This window comes from Elaeis guineensis, chromosome 5 (genome assembly GCF_000442705.2).
Source record: "Elaeis guineensis isolate ETL-2024a chromosome 5, EG11, whole genome shotgun sequence".
Taxonomy (NCBI): domain Eukaryota; kingdom Viridiplantae; phylum Streptophyta; class Magnoliopsida; order Arecales; family Arecaceae; genus Elaeis; species Elaeis guineensis.
This window is the reverse complement of record NC_025997.2, coordinates 17,203,215-17,219,104: the sequence shown is the minus strand read 5'-3', so window position 1 is coordinate 17,219,104 and position 15,890 is coordinate 17,203,215. Positions and strand designations below refer to the sequence as shown.

Sequence of the window (15,890 nt, the reverse complement as noted above, 5' to 3'; positions counted from 1 at the left end):
CATACAATAGCTCCTCTGGTCCTTTTGGCTTTATTTCATAATTGAAACCTAATTGGAGTCGCACCTTTACTAAAATAAAAAAACTTGTGTTTCTAAATAATGCAGCAATTGAGAGGAAAGTAATGATGAATGAAGGCCAAGAATAAAATTGCACATAAAGAATCCAATGTGACTTGATCCCATCAATAAGTATACATATATGACATTGCACACAAGCAACACATGCCTTAGTTCTAAAACTTCTGCTTAATATGTCACATGAGTTGCAGGCATTTTTTTTGATCCTTATCAATGATATTGATACCAAATTTAAGGCGCACGTGTTTTACATAATATCATTATTCATAATTGGACATGCAAAGTAGGCATGGATCAAAAGAATTTTTCATAGACATGATAATAATTTGCACAATTCACAGAAAAACTATCCAAGCTCTAACTCAAACATCACAACTAAAGTTTGAGTGGAAAAATTATGATGATTTGCATTTGCAGAAAGACTGTGCAACGTCTAAATCAAACAACATGGTTAATTTTGAGGTGAAAGATGGTGATCATCAAGCTTCATTGAGTGGATCTCCCCTTCGATCTGATGTCGATGATGCATCCGCTTGCACAAGTTCAAAAATCTAAATCATGATTTCGTGCGATCTCAAACTTGATCTGAGCCATTGTAACTCCATCTATTGGCAATCCATAAATGAAGGTTCTTAAATTCTCATCCTTGATTGGGAAGGAAAAATTCAAGTCAAGCCCACTAAAATATCCCTTCTTACTGGCTGGTCAAGAGCCCCACCCTACGTCCAACTGCCGTCCAACTGCTAACCAAGTCAAGAAAAAGAAAAAAAACCGCGTGGCCCTGAGACTGAGCCGGTCCAGGGGACATGTTCGACATTTCCTAAGATTAAATGGCATCCAATGTCCATTTAACTTATACTTCGCTTTATTTAAACTCCAGAGAGAGAGAGAGAGGGAGAGAGAGAGAGAGGGAGAGAGATGGAACTCAGAGAAAGAGAAGAAGTTAGATTGCTTATAGATGATGGGAGGATGGCATCCTCTTGTTCCCCCACTTCTATTATTCCTTCTCCTTTTTCTTCCATACGTCTGTGTAGAATCTGTCATGAAGAGGAGGAAGAGAGCTCCACAAGCATGGAATCTCCTTGCGCTTGTTCTGGGACTTTGAAGGTAATAATCTCTGGTTTTGGTTTGTCATGAATTCATTTGTGATCTATTCATCAAAAAATGATCTTTATTTGTTTATATTGCTGATTTGGTGTTCTCCTGTTCCAGTTTGCTCACAGGGAATGCATACAGAGGTGGTGTGATGAGAAAGGGAGCACTATTTGTGAGATTTGTCTTCAGGTTGGTAACCAAAATAAGATAAAAACTTGGATTTTTTTCATTAGGAAATGGAAATAACTGACGATTTTTTTTTTCTGTAAAAATTATTTCTGTTCTTTACTTTTTGTTATTGATGTAAGGAAACCGGAGTTTTGCGTATTTTCTATAGGAAATTTTTTTGTCTTTCCTCTTATTTTTTGCTATTGTGATGTTGTTTACAGATTATTTGGGAATATGATCTCAGTCATATGATTTCAACCTGGTTGGAGTTCAAAATTTGGAACTTTTAGAGGAAAACAAACTGTTCTACAGTTTCTTTCTTTTTTTTTTTTTTTAAATATCTTTATTGGGTTAGCAGTCCATCACTTTTTTTTTTTTAATACTGGTTATATAGCATTTTATTCAACTCACACAAATTCTGCTTTGAATTCTCTAAAATTGAATAGAAGTTTTTTTCCCCACCATATTCCACTATAAAATTAAAAAAAAGGGATCTTTGTTAGCTTTTAAACAACTTGAATTCAACTTTTTGCAATCGCTCTGATATCTCTTTGTTTCCTTCGTTTCTTGGATGTGCCTATTTGGATGCTGCGTACAGCTTTTGAACAGTATTTTAGTATTTGTTTTTTCACCCTTTTAAAGTTTTCTTGATTCACAAAAGATTCATACTTTCTGTAAGTTTATTGTTTTTTATAAGATTTCTACTGTTGGAAGTTTGAACTCTTGTGGATTAACAGCTTTAACAGTGACAGCTTCCAACATTTCTTCCCCTTTTATTGCCTCCTCTTTAGAATTTCTTCAAGATTAAAAGCAGAGATCTACTTGGAAGAGTTAAATACTCATACCTTGTTGTCAATTGAAATGTCAAGATTTCTTTATGATAGTATTTGAAATATAATTATCAATGATCTTAATTTATGTAGAGATTCAAACTTTTGAAAACTTTACCATAAAGCAATCTGCTTCTTTATTTATTTTTGCAGACATTTGAACCTGGTTACACTGTGCCACCCAAGAAGGCATTGGTTGAGGTCCCTGTTACAATCAGGTGACTTTATCTTCTATTCTTTTCTTGTATTTTTTTAATCCAATGAGTGGGATTGTGGGGTTCACCAATGCAGGGTACACAAAACTTCAAAGAAGGTTAACCCTTTCTCTTCCCCCCATGATCTTTGAGATTTGTGACTTGATCAAGATACAAATTGGCTGTTTAAATTTGAATTCTCACCAAGAAAGGAAAGATCAGATGGCTGACATGCTGTCAGTTTTAATCACAACTTGCACAATGGTGGGCCCCGCAACATACCTACTGTGGGAGTGTTGTCCCCACTGCCAGCTTGTACTCTTGGTTTTGTAGCCGTTGCTAACCGGTCTTTCCTCACCTCTTTTTGTATTTTGTCTATTTCTTTATCTTAGAAATTTGGTATCATTGATCCTTTTCACCTCTTTTTTTTTTTTTTTTTTTGCATGGAGAATCTATAGCATGGGTCCCAAAGAATGTTCTTATGTTCCATAGCCTGGTTTATGTTAGCTTTCTGCTATTGGCTCTACTAAAATGCACCACAATTCCCTACATTTTGGTTATTTTTAAAAACAAAGTAAAAAGAATAACGAAAAACATGGGTAAAAATCTAATTCTGATTAAGTTTAAATTGCAACAGAGGAAGCTTGGAGGTCCCTAGGCTAAATTATGATCCTGAAAACCCAGCATTAATCAGCACAGATGATGGGGTCAACTTAGATTATCCTGAGTGCTCCTTGGCATCCCGAAGAAGCGCTTCTTGGTGTCGATCTATGGCTCTAGCGGTAAGCATTTTAATGCTTCTTTTTCTTATGTGAATTTAGCATTTTAATTCTTCAGAAAAATTTAAAAAAAGTCGTTTGCTAATATTGCTTTGAAAAGTTCTAATGTGTTTGTTATTGGCTTAAATGGCTAAATATCTTAATTTGTTATGCCTAAATTGCTAATATCCTACATTCATGCAGTTCACAATCATGTTATTGATCAAACATCTCATCGCGGTGCTAGCAGTTGGAGCTGATCACTATGCATTTACTCTCCTCACTGTAAGTATTGGTTTTCCTTCCATTCTCTAAATTAGCTTTAAGTTCTATGGTTAGCTGTTATTGTTTAAACATTATATAAACAATTTGGTACACATAACATTGTGTAGGTGTTTGTACTGAGGGCGAGTGGAATCTTGTTGCCCTGCTATTTCGTTATGCGGATGATCTCAGCGATCCAGCATGGCCAGCGGCAGTATCAGTTAGAGCAGCTCCAACTCCATGTGAGTTTAGAAATTCTATATCATCTTATGTCAAATACTTTTATTACTGGTTTGGAGGAACAATGAAAGAAAAAGTATGAGTCCAACTGATTCACCAAACATTGTTTCTTTTTGAAGCAGGGGAGAAGTTATTCACCTACCCATGGTGTGGAAGATGAGGAGTCGCAGTAACATAAAGTTCATACACATTTATAAACCTAAAGGTTCATAATTGTAAAGAAGAACAAATTCCAAAGTATATATATATATATATTAATTGTTTTCCAGTTTCTTGATGCGTTTGATCAAAGAAATCTGGTGGGTTGCCGGTTGCCACCATTTCAATTAAAAAAATAAAAAGGTTCTTTGTATCTCTTCTTAAATCCAGGTAGCTATGTCTGACTTGTCCATTGTTCATCAGGGATTAAGCCAGGATTAGTGAAAAGCTCCACAACTTTTATACTATAGTTTATGCTTGTGAAAATCAGATTGTTGTTGCCCAAAATGTAAAATATCTCTGGAGAAATGTTTCAAATTCTTACAAAGAAGAAGGGAATTACAGAGAAGATGTATTACTGGTCAGCGCAGTTTAAATCAGAATTTTTAGCAATGATTTAGGATTTAGCGTCATGGAAAAGTTTTCCTTTTCTGCAATAACAAAAGAAAAGGTATCGAAAACTTCAATAAGATCAACCCCACAAAGGAAAATAATAGGGCACCTACTATCGTGGCAATTATCGCCATATCAATTACTGAAGCAGATAGAGGTACCTTTGTTTTTGCATGGGCAACAAACAACCCTCCCATGGAAGCCACAAGAAGTATCTCCCAATCCATCCTTATGCCAAGCAATAAGATTCATTAACCATGCTGGACCATTGCCAGACCAAAAGTGGAAGGAGGGTAGAACCAACCTCCTAAATAGACTTTACACCGACTTTCACTTTCTTAAGAGAAGATTTAAGATTGGCAAACATCCAAGACAGTAAGTTTTGCTAACAAAATTAACTCAACATGTACATAAAATTTGTAGCATTAATTATGCAACTACTGTCAGAAATGTCTAGGAACAAACTTTCCAGTATTGCATTAAGCACGTCAAGGGGACCTCTTCGTCGGTAGGCTTGGACAAGCTTTTTGCCCTCAAGCAGGCTTCAAATGTGGGGTTTGTCCCTCAAGTGGCAAAAATGCACCACCACAAAAAGTAAAAATTATGATGAATTGCTTTCGAAATGCACCAGCTCCAATGGTTAAAACTTGATATGAACTCCTTCAACGGGCTAGTTGGCGGAAACACTTTTAACATGGTTCTCGGTCAAATTCACCGAGAACTCAGACTAGAAAAGTGGGAATCTTCATGATTTCTCTGCCTCTCCTTTGCAAAGCAATTTTCTCCGAAGTATCCGGTTGACCCTTTTAAGACCTTGAAAGTGTCTTTGGATCCTTGTGCATGCCTCATTTTGCTTGACCTTGGAAGTGAAAAGAAACAGGCGGAGCATCCATTGGATTAGAAACATAATGAGGAGAACTCGAATGCTATTCCATGATTCTCAACCTTTTGGTGATGACACTCCTGAAAACAGATTGCAAATTTTCAACAGAATAAAAATACTGCATAATGATACTCTGAATGCCATTTGTAATTTCATTGAATTTAACCTTCAGTCTATTTAGTTTGTAAGAGACAATTGAAACAAGCAAAGCAAGGTTACACAGAAAGCAGCATTGGTGCCAAGGCTTTTCAGGACATCAACCAAGGGTAAGCTCATAAAGTGAATTTTCCCTATATCCATTCCCCCAGGTCCCTTGTCAATTTGGCAAACCAGATGGCAAAGTCATACATGAGGACCAGAAGTTGCATTATGAGGAATCAAACAATTTGGTGAATTACAATGAAAAGTTAACCAGAAAGCTCAAAAGGCAGAACAGGTTATATAACTATGTTCCACCATCACACCTCAGAAGAAGAGAATATATATATATATATATTTCTAAAAAAAGCTTTATGAAATTTTTAATGAAATTGTACCTTATTAGATATCACATCAAGAAAAGGAATGAATATTATATATTAGGTACCACATCGTAAATTACAAAGTAGAATTAGATGAGATCTCCAAATTCACACCTAATTCTTGTTTATAAATAACCCATGTTGCTGTATAAATGACATCTAGTACCAGATATTATTGGTGTCAGGACAAACAGAGTCATGATGTAAAACCCCATCTTTCTTTGCTATTTGTTTCTTTCAAGGGGCTATCTTTTAGATCCCTTGCCAATTTATCTGGATTCTATTAAGTTCATTTTCTTCTAAAAACATTTAATACAAATTTAAACCCTCCTCTCATCAGAATCTCCTCCAACCACCTTCACATGACACAAGTATATCTGTCCTTGTTTATCATTTATTCCCTAGTGATGTAACTGCTATGCTTCCTTCAAGGCCAGCAATTCTTATCATTTTACTTGTCTCCTTCAGCATTCTCAATCTACTGTGCCTAACTGCATTTGCATCTTATTTATTGACTGACTTCCTAACTCAAACAGCATCATTAAACTGCACTGACATGTATGATTTTTCAAGTCTTACCATCTAACAGTGACCATGCATCGCTAAAGAAACTGCATTACCACATCATTCACCCCTCTAAATCTACCAAACATGTCCACATCTTGCCATAATTCTTTAGCACAATAGATCCACCATAATCAATTGACTGCTTGAGTAATTCTTCCGCTCCTATTATTTCTACTAATTGTATTTTTAATTAACCTTTTCTTGCACCATGTCTGTCATGTTTCTTTTATCTTCCAATTTTAGCACTGACACTAATGTCTTCTCCACTCAATTTATGTGTGAGTATACAGTGTGAAGTTATTGACAGAGCTACAAGGCCCCATGAAAGCAAGTAAACTTTTTGCACCCTCTACCATGTTCCTATAGCCTCAATAGATTCTCTGATATTTGCATGACCGTTACAAGGGTCTAGGAAGGGCATAAAGTCCCAAAACATACTCAGGACATGATTTACACAAATACACCATCCAGACACTATAACTGTCCCAAGGTTGGATCCTGATGACCTAAACACCATAGACCAACTCAGTCTGCCAAAGGTTTGATTCTCTCAATTCAATGCCAACACCCATCACTTTGCACTTGGGGAGCTTAAGGCTTCACAGGTTGGCTGCGATCAACTCCAAAAATCATAATGTTTATCTAACTTAACCTATTTTTTAAATTTTAGCATTGCATAAGACTCTAAGGCCCTCGAAAAGCACATGAATTCAAATTTCAAAGAACAAGGTCGTGGATGAGAAACCAAAATCCATATCTTCCTATCTCACTTGACTCCACTGTCTTCATAATATCCAGCACCTGATCACCTTGGTTAGCTGTTTCTTCACAGAGTACAGAAAAATTAATATAACTAAATATGAAGCTTTTTTGACTTAATCAGTTGATGTTAGCCAAGGATTTTTAGGCAGCTGCTAAAAAGGCAGATGGCAGGAAAATCTTGAGTCTTTTGAGAATATGATTACTCATTTGACTTACTATTGCTTTTTTTTAAAAAACATTTTAAAAAAATAATGTATTATGGCATGTCTCCTAAAATCTGTTACACTAATGTGATCCAGGACTTAATTTCTTAAGCTTTGCAAGTCGAAACATGCATATGACATTCTTATAACACAGCAACATTTTGGGGTTGAAAATTTAAGGAGCTCACAGAATTTTATCATCAAGGTCGCTTTACAGAATCTTTTAAGAGGGAACAAATATATGGCATGAGTGGAGTCACATCAAAATCAAGTAGAGTGCTGATTGGCTCATGGCCATGCCATCCATGAACTTTCTTGCATGGTTCAAAGCAGCAAAAACCTAGAATTTCACTCGAGTGAGGACACCAATACCAATCACTTAGTTTAGTGTTTAGAAATGACAATGATCTATGTGAACAAGATACATCTAACACAAATAAACTAATGGAGAGAAATGAGAATTAACAGATTTGGTAAACAAGATCATGATACATCTGAAAGAATTCTAGAAGTCTTAATGCTAAGAGTTTAATCAATGAGCAAGTTAAACCAAGAACCATGATAAACCACATCAGCCCTCTTGCTTTATTTTAGTTGAAAACCAAAGATACAGGCCTTTCTTTCTTTCTTTTTAAGATGATATACTACTGATTTAGAGAAATAGGCAATGAATCAGCAAAATGGTTTTGGGAAGAGGGCATGATAATGAGAAAAAGAAAAGGTAGACTTGAAACCACAGTTGTGCTTTCTTCTTCAATCTACCAAAATTGCTGCAGATCTAGTTAAACAACAATACTCTAATGCAGAACAACAATACTCTAATGCAGCTCTTTGAATAATGTCAATTGTCAAATATACAATAAAAAAAAAAAAACTCTCTCCTGAAACAAGAGAAGTTACAAAGATAATTTTTATAGAGTAGTTAAGAGACAAGTATCTGTAGAACCTTGAACTTTCACAAACAAAAAAACACACCAGATTTGAGCACTATTCAACTTCTTTTTTGAAGTATGTACCAGATTTGAGCATCAGTGCAGTTCGATTGTTTCTGCTGCCTTTTTTCTTTTCTTGGTCAATAGTAGCAGCAAATCTAAAGCAGAACCATTTATGGGCAGAGCTATAAGAATTTGAATTGGATTAAGTTTGATCTGATATGAGAGATACGGTGAATAATGGTGAAAACACCAAAGGGACTGACAATGACACCTAGATGAATAAATAATTTACTTAGGCTGCCCATAAGAACAAATATAATTTAGAAAATCAAATGACATGTTTTACATTATTATTCTTCGAACAAGATAAGGATAAAGTGCTGATACAGATTCCAAAGGTCTGTATCTCACTGAACTGCAGAAACCTCAGTGAACCACTCTGAATGCATTACTTGTAAAATGATGGTGGCCATATACTTCTATGCTTTTGATTGGTCTGACGTCTAAAAAATTAAGAAAATAATGAATCTTAAATTCCTTATGATAATGAAATTATAGAAGCAATCTAAAGGCTCACCAAGCATCAAGCAGTGACCTTCATTGGCAGGATTCACAAACTTATGTGGATGCCTCTCACTTCCCTTACCAATAGGCAATTATGTAGAAAGGGGAGATTGAATTGCATTTCTTTAAGCCTGCTGACTGATAAGATCCTCGCTAGATCCTCCCCTAAAGAGATGCTTGGATTTTTAGTGGCGAAGCACAAATTAGTTTCAGAAAATCAAATTTTGTGGGGCCAACATGCACCCATAATTAGATTTTTAAGCTAGTCATCCCGACCCAGCACTCTGTGAACTTATGCTAGCCTTATACTGATCTCTTAGCACTACCTGTATATTTGAGTCATTAATCAACAAATCTGCTCCTCCAATTTGCAATAATGCCAAGCATCTGTTATATTAAAGCACACGTGAAAAGGCCTTACTCTGTGATACTCTTGAAAACAAATCTCCACAGGATGCTACATTTTACCTTCAAGTCTTAGAAGGGATGGCCTGCTGGCACATAACTAGAGCTATCATGAGATGGGCAACACAGAATGTTAGTCATGAATGTGGTTACTTGAGCAAGAGAATTCTGCTCCTATTCCATATCCTCTTTCTATTTCCCATTTTCAGCTTTGAAATCTAATTCTAACAGATGGATATAAAATCAGATTGCTTCATGAATTCTCTGGACATCAAGTTGTTACATAGTCTATATCATACATTTTGCATTGAGAAAGAAGTTGCCAAATGCAGAAAAATAATCCTATGCAAATAAAATTTGCAATGCTCAAGAAGAAATGTCGATTGTGAACATATAATCCTTAACTAGACATGAACATATCTTGGGTCATGATTATAGGTGTAAACAAGCCAAACACAAGTCAAGCGAGGCTTGGCTCATTTCATACTTGAGTCGAGCTCGAGCTAGCTCACTCGATTTCGAGCTAACCTCAAGCTGTTCATAGACAGCTTGTTTAAGAGAGCTAGTGAGAATTTAAGGTCATAGTGAAGTCATATAATTCAGGGTAACAATCCAATTTGTTTTAATTTTATAATTGCAATACATTCTATATATATAATATATATTGTTTTATAGCAAATAAGTATAAAATAATTATATAATCAATATACCTATTATTTACATAAATAATAATTAAAATAAAATATAATGTTTAAATAACATAAATAATAATTAAAATAAAAATATATAAATTTTTAAATATTAATATTTTGAGCTCCTTCGAGCTAAGCTCAAGGTAGAGAAGCATAGCTGCAGCTTGAATCATTTCTTAACCGAGCGAGCCAAACTCTAGCCAAATTTCGAGCTGATCTTGAGCTAGCTTGCGAATAGCTAGCTCGCTTGCTAGCCCTAGTCACGATCTACCATGGTGCCAACATTTGAAATTTGGGCATTAGGCAATTTAAGAAATTTACCAACCACTCATACATGAAAAAAGTTCTCCAGCAATATTACTTGTTTACAGAAAGTATTATTTAGAATATCCATTTAAGGTACACTCTTGGATCAAAGGTTGTGAAATTGAAAGAATACTAAAGTAAATTTTCCATATCAGTGCACCTTCCTCCATCTAAGCCTACTGCAGTGCAGACAAAGAGGTGATTAACTCTTATGAACAGGGGTCATGGAATTTACTGATTCTGGCTATGAATGATAGAACTGTATGATTAATAAACATACAATCAGAAACAGATGAAATCAATCTGTGAATGATGCATATACGAGAATGGAATAGATGAAACTGAATTCCAATGGCATCTCAAATATTTTACAAAACAGAACCCAGAAAAAAAAAAAGGGGTAAGGATTCAAAGAAATGTACAAATTAATAAGAAAATATACAACACAACAAGATCTTTTCTTTCTAGACTCCTCTGATCATACAAATCAATATAACAAACTCATCAGTTACATACCGGCAGAAGAAAGGAATTTATCCATAAGATCAGGCTAAGATTTGTAGCACACTTTCAGAAAAGCCGCTGTCCAGTTTGATTGGGAACTCTTCTCTTGACCCTCTTCTTCATTCTTTCAGCCCAACCATGGAACACATTGGAAGCCTCAAACTTCCCTGAGAAATTCATCTTCTGTGCCAACTCATACAATACATCAGGCTTACCAGCCCTAGAGAAATCCGCAGCAAATTTATTGTAGTCTATCTGTGGAGCCTTCATTCCTTTTTCTATCATCTCTTCTATATATTTATGTGCCTCTTCTGGCCTTCCATGTCGTATATGGCCTCCAATGAAGACAGTATAAGAATTGACATCAGGGCATATCCCCTTCCGACCCATCTCCTCCCACACAGCACAACCCATCTCATAATTACTTCCATGGAAGTAAGACTTCATCATCATATTATACGTGTGAATTGTGGGCTCGAACCCATTCTTGATCATCTTCTTGTAAATCCTCGCTGCATCATCTGGCATGTTCCGATTGGTCATAAGTTTGATCAGAGCGTTGTACGTCCGTCCATCTGGTGGGCATCCCTTCACCTTCATCTCCATCAGCAAGGCTGAAACTTTATCCATTTGTCGAGCATTTCCAAACCCAACAATCAAACAGGTATAGGTTGCAACATCTGGAGCACTTCCAGCAGCCAGCATTTCCTCGAAGCAGCTGACTGCTAGATCCATCTTCCCAGCCTTGCACAGGTCCTGAATCAAAATCGTGTAGGTTCGGACATTTGGTGCCGGGCCTTTGGCTTTCATGAGCTCGAAAAGCTTGATGGCCTCCGACCTCCTCTGCCCCCGAATCAGCCCTTCAAGCATCGTGTTGTGGGCAACAACATCTGGCTTAAATCCCTTATCAAGCATTTCATTCCAGAGCCTCCCGGCTTCCACCAAGTTCTTCAGCTTGCACCAACCTAAGAGGAGCACTGAGTAGGTCCGGAGGTCGGGCGGGTACTGATCCTTCATCTTCTCAAACAATGCCTGAGCTTCCTTCCCTAGCTTGGCTTTTGCTAGAGCTTCTATCAGGCAATTGAAAGTCTCCAATCCTGCCTCAAAATTGTATCTTTTCATCAACTGGAAGATCCCAAGCGCTTTCTTCATCTCCCTGGCGGATGCGAAGGCTTTGATCGAAGTCTTGAATGCCTCCATCGTCAAAAGCCCCTTCTTTCCCATCTCCTCCAGCAATGCCACCATGGTCTCAAACTGCCTCGTCTTCCCCAGAACGCTCAGCATCTTGTTGCAGGTGCTGGAGTCGTGGGCGAACCCCGATCTCCCGCCGGCCCACCGGAAGAACCGGTACGCCGGCTTGTGGGCATGCCGGAACCTCTCCAGGACATCGATCACGAGAGAAGAGCTAAGATCGACGCCGCACTCGTCCAGCACCGCCTCCATGTTCCGATCCGAGGCGAAGAGGTCCTCGATCACTTTGCAGACCCTCTCCACCTCAGGATCCGCCGGCCTCAAGCCCTCCCCCACGAAATCCGAATCAGATGATTCCAGGTCCTCCTCGCCGGAATCCGCGCCGGATTCGGAGGAGGCGGCGGAGGTGGAGAAGGATCTAGGGCTCAGGAGCGGCACTTCTCCTTGTAGAAGAGGTGCCCAAGAGAGGCGCGGAAGGGGCCGTGGCAGAAGAGGCGGAACTTGACGGCAAGCACGATGGAGCCGACGATGAGGAGGAGGATGAGGAGGACGAGGCAGGGGCAGAGGAGGACCACGAGGGAGGCTCCCTGGCCCACCTCCTCCTCCTCCTCCTCCTCCTCCCAATTCGGCTTCTCTCGGGGGTCGGATCGGAGCTGGAGGGCGTGGATCGGAGGCGGAGAGGACGGCGGGGCCATCGGGGGCGGCGAAGGAGCGGAGGAGGAGGCGGCCGAAGCGGTGGGGTTGGGGGTTTCTTAGGAGGAGAGCCATTTGGCCGCCATCGATAGGTGGAGGAGGGATGGGTTTTATGGAGTTATGGTTAGGATTAGGGTTAGGGCTTCGGACCGGGAAGGGGCGGCGGTGGCGGGAAGGATAGGCGGTGTTGTGAGTGGAGATCTGAGAAGGGAAACAGTGAAAGGTTAGTCCCGGCAAGCTCGATATCGGAAATTGCCGAATAGTGCACTTGATTTTTTTAATTGGGACCAAAATTACTCCAACGTCCCTAAAAGTATTTCTATTATGATTTAAGTGCACTGCCCGACCGATTGGTGCAGAGGACTAAATTACCGAGAGGCCCCTAATTGGAGTAAAATTATTTTTAAGGTTATCGGACCAGGTGAGTTGAGAATGACTAGTCCCGGACTCCCGGCAAGGTAAGTCGCCTGCAAGGACCTGACCAACTGGTTTATTTTCTAATACGTCCTTAATTATATTTAAATTATGCCGGGACGAGAAGGTGGAACTTTTCCAACCAACTGATCGATGGTGATCGCGATCATAAACTGCCATAGATTTGGATAGTCCAACTTGAGAAATCATGTGGTGAAATATTAGAATGGAAGACCGATTTGATTGGATGGACGAGCCTTATATGTCAACCTACCAATGTAAATGAGAGTTGAGTTAATAGACAAATTCAATCAACTAATTCCATGGTCATAATTGATAACCCTTTCAAAAGAGCTTTAATGCGATGCATTGCTGAACTTATACTCTGATGAATTACCCATTAACATTTTGACAACCATACGAATTCTTTATATGTTTGCGAATGGCCTGCATTTCAGGTCAGCTATATCTTGCAGTTTATAGCAATATTTTCAAAATCCCAAGTAAAACTAGTTAAAAATTTGAAGAACCACCACCTATATGATGCATAGAGACTCGTGTAGAGAACAAAACAACATTAGAATTCACACCTTTTCTGCAAAGGCCCTTTAATAATTTGGGTAGAGGGGACAAATAGTATGTTTAGAGTATAACCCAACTGTAGGTACTGCACAATGAGTAATACGTTGGTCATATGCTTACTTTTGTCAATATTGTCTTATCTTTTTATGGGATTATAAATATAAAAACAAACCCTTGGAAAGAAACACTGTTCATATGAATATCATATAATTGTGATATAGGTCTTCAAGTGCTTCTTAAGTAATTCTCAATTTACTCTCTCTCTCTTATAGTTCCATAAAAATTGCATTCTGTAATCTGAATTATGATAACAATGCAGGGTTTAATGACTGACAATGATAGAGACAAAATACTGCATGGACTTGATGAGATAGAGAAGAGAATTGGAGCAGGGGAGTTTGTGTGGAGACACATAGGGAGGATGTACACATGAATATAGAGGCAGCACTCACAGATGTGATTGGGGAACCTGCAAAAAAGCTCCACGCAGCAAGAAGTCGAAATGATCAAGTTGTGACAGATCTGCGCTTGTGGTGTCTGGAAGCTATCGATAAAATTCTTGGCATGCGTTAAAGAACTTCAGGTATATTGCACTGATCTCATACTTTTTTAAATATCTGTTTGTAGCAAAGTCACCACTTCCTTCCTCTCTTTTCTTGGGGCCTTTCTTTCTCTCTTTCTTTTTTGGTTAATTTGTCAATGCAGTTCTCATGAAATGATTTCAAGACAAATCATCTAATAGTCATTCAATAATGCGGAGTTATATTTAAAGCTTTTAGATGTGCTCTAGAAAATATGAAATTGTTGTCTGTTGAAATGTATCGTGTGATAAATTACAAGCAGAGAAACAAAGAAAACCTCCATCTGATAGGGGTGATGTATGACAAATTTAGATGGCTGACAAGGCAGCAATTTTATTAGCTTAATGAGCTGGTTATTGAATAATATTGAGCCAGCAGAGTGATTGTTGATTTTAGTGCATTAGATTAGTTATGATGCTCCTCGTTTCATAGTTTTTCCTCAAAATTACAATGTTTATGCTCATTGATAACTGGAAACCTCAAACCAAGTATTCAAAGATCGAGGTATGGATCCATACTGGTCAAATGCTTGTATGATACATACTTCATATGGGATCATAATGAACCACTATGGGGCCATTTAGTATTGAAGAAAAAAACACTCATGTTGACTGGTATGGGTTTGGTTCAGGGTCTGCAAGTAACTTTGGGTACCTTGTACTATTCCCTGGCTGGGGCCTGTACTCCAATTCTTGCTTCAATTCCCACCTTGTTGGTTCTTTATGGAATAATTTGCTGAGTATAGCAGCATGGATTAAGTTTTGTAGTCTGCAGCCATCACCTAAATTGTATTTGAAATACGTTTAATTAAACCAGAAGGGACTGCCGGTAGTTCAGTATGAAGGGGTTACTCTTATCTTTGGCTGTCTCGAACACTGTGATATAACATCGGCCATTTTTTAAGAGATCTGCTGTCATGGCTGCACCTGGTTATTCTACCTGATAATAAACATGCATGAAGTTAACCTTTTTTTTTGTTTGAATTCTCAACCTTTTCCTGGTGTGCCTGTAAAGTCTCAATATAAATTCTGATCAGTATACATATCAAGCTTGCTAATGTTCTTTCATTCTCAACTTATTTCTGAATTCCAAGACCACCGATACCATTATCTTTTTAATGCTTAGATCTATCAAAAGGATTTGCAACGTGAAAACATTCTGGTCTCTGTGTTCTATAACGTTTCATCGTTAAGTAGTTTGATTGTATACTCTCATGTTGTCTACAATTTTTCTTCAGTATGATAGTTGATGGGAAAGGTCAAGATAATGATAATAGATTTGTGAGAAGGTTCATGTGGCGCTGAAGAGAAGAGAGTTGAGAAGCAAAATGTATGAGCAGAACTATTATGTAGTTATGATGCTCAGCATAACCATTGATTACATAATATACCTGAAGATTAAGTTGATGGGAGGCTTCATTTATGTTAAACAAGTTTGTAGTTGTGAACATAGAGGCAGACCTGCTTTTATGTGAACCTAATATCCAGTTAGTCTTAACACGTTGGAGTGCAAAGAGAGAGTTAACAAGATGGATGAATGAAGGCAGATTTGCAATCTTAAAACTAGCCTGCATTCACTTGCATGGGAATCTCTTTACTGGCACTTAAAACCTGTTTTATATATATATATATATATATATATATATATATATTTTTTTTTTTTTTTTTTTTTTTTTTTTTTTTTTTTTTTGAAACAACCACTGCAAGATCACATAACATACCCACAACCTCAACCATGCACAAGCAAACTGGTGTAATGCAGGGCCATTTGGTGATCTGAAAATTGTGGACAATTAGGACGAGCCTTCAAAGTGAATGTTTCAGTTAGAGCCATGCGAAACACGTTTACAGTTCAATCAGTGAAATGGTC

The 15,890-nt window shown here is 37.9% G+C and overlaps 2 protein-coding genes across 3 annotated transcripts; one reads left to right on the top strand and one right to left on the bottom strand.

Moving 5' to 3' along the window:
* The first annotated feature begins 965 nt into the window (after positions 1-965).
* On the top strand, positions 966-3,895 carry LOC105045046 (uncharacterized). Of its 2 annotated transcripts, none has more exons than XM_010923206.4 (7): positions 966-1,185; positions 1,291-1,362; positions 2,325-2,389; positions 3,003-3,147; positions 3,328-3,408; positions 3,516-3,629; positions 3,750-3,895. In XM_010923206.4, exons 1-7 carry the CDS (start codon positions 997-999, stop codon positions 3,798-3,800), a joined length of 717 nt encoding a protein of 238 aa, XP_010921508.1. In that variant the 5' UTR covers positions 966-996; the 3' UTR covers positions 3,801-3,895. The 2 variants fall into 2 exon arrangements, with proteins under 2 accessions (XP_010921508.1, XP_010921507.1); XM_010923205.4 differs by having other exon boundaries at positions 3,747-3,895.
* Positions 3,896-4,447: 552 nt separating this feature from the next.
* On the bottom strand, positions 4,448-12,706 carry LOC105045045 (uncharacterized). The gene is made up of 2 exons (XM_029264587.2): positions 10,573-12,706; positions 4,448-5,181 (listed from the first exon to the last, which is right to left on the bottom strand). The coding sequence occupies exon 1, from the start codon at positions 12,517-12,519 to the stop codon at positions 10,627-10,629; it is 1,893 nt and encodes a 630-aa protein (XP_029120420.2). The 5' UTR covers positions 12,520-12,706; the 3' UTR covers positions 4,448-5,181; positions 10,573-10,626.
* Positions 12,707-15,890: the final 3,184 nt, after the last annotated feature.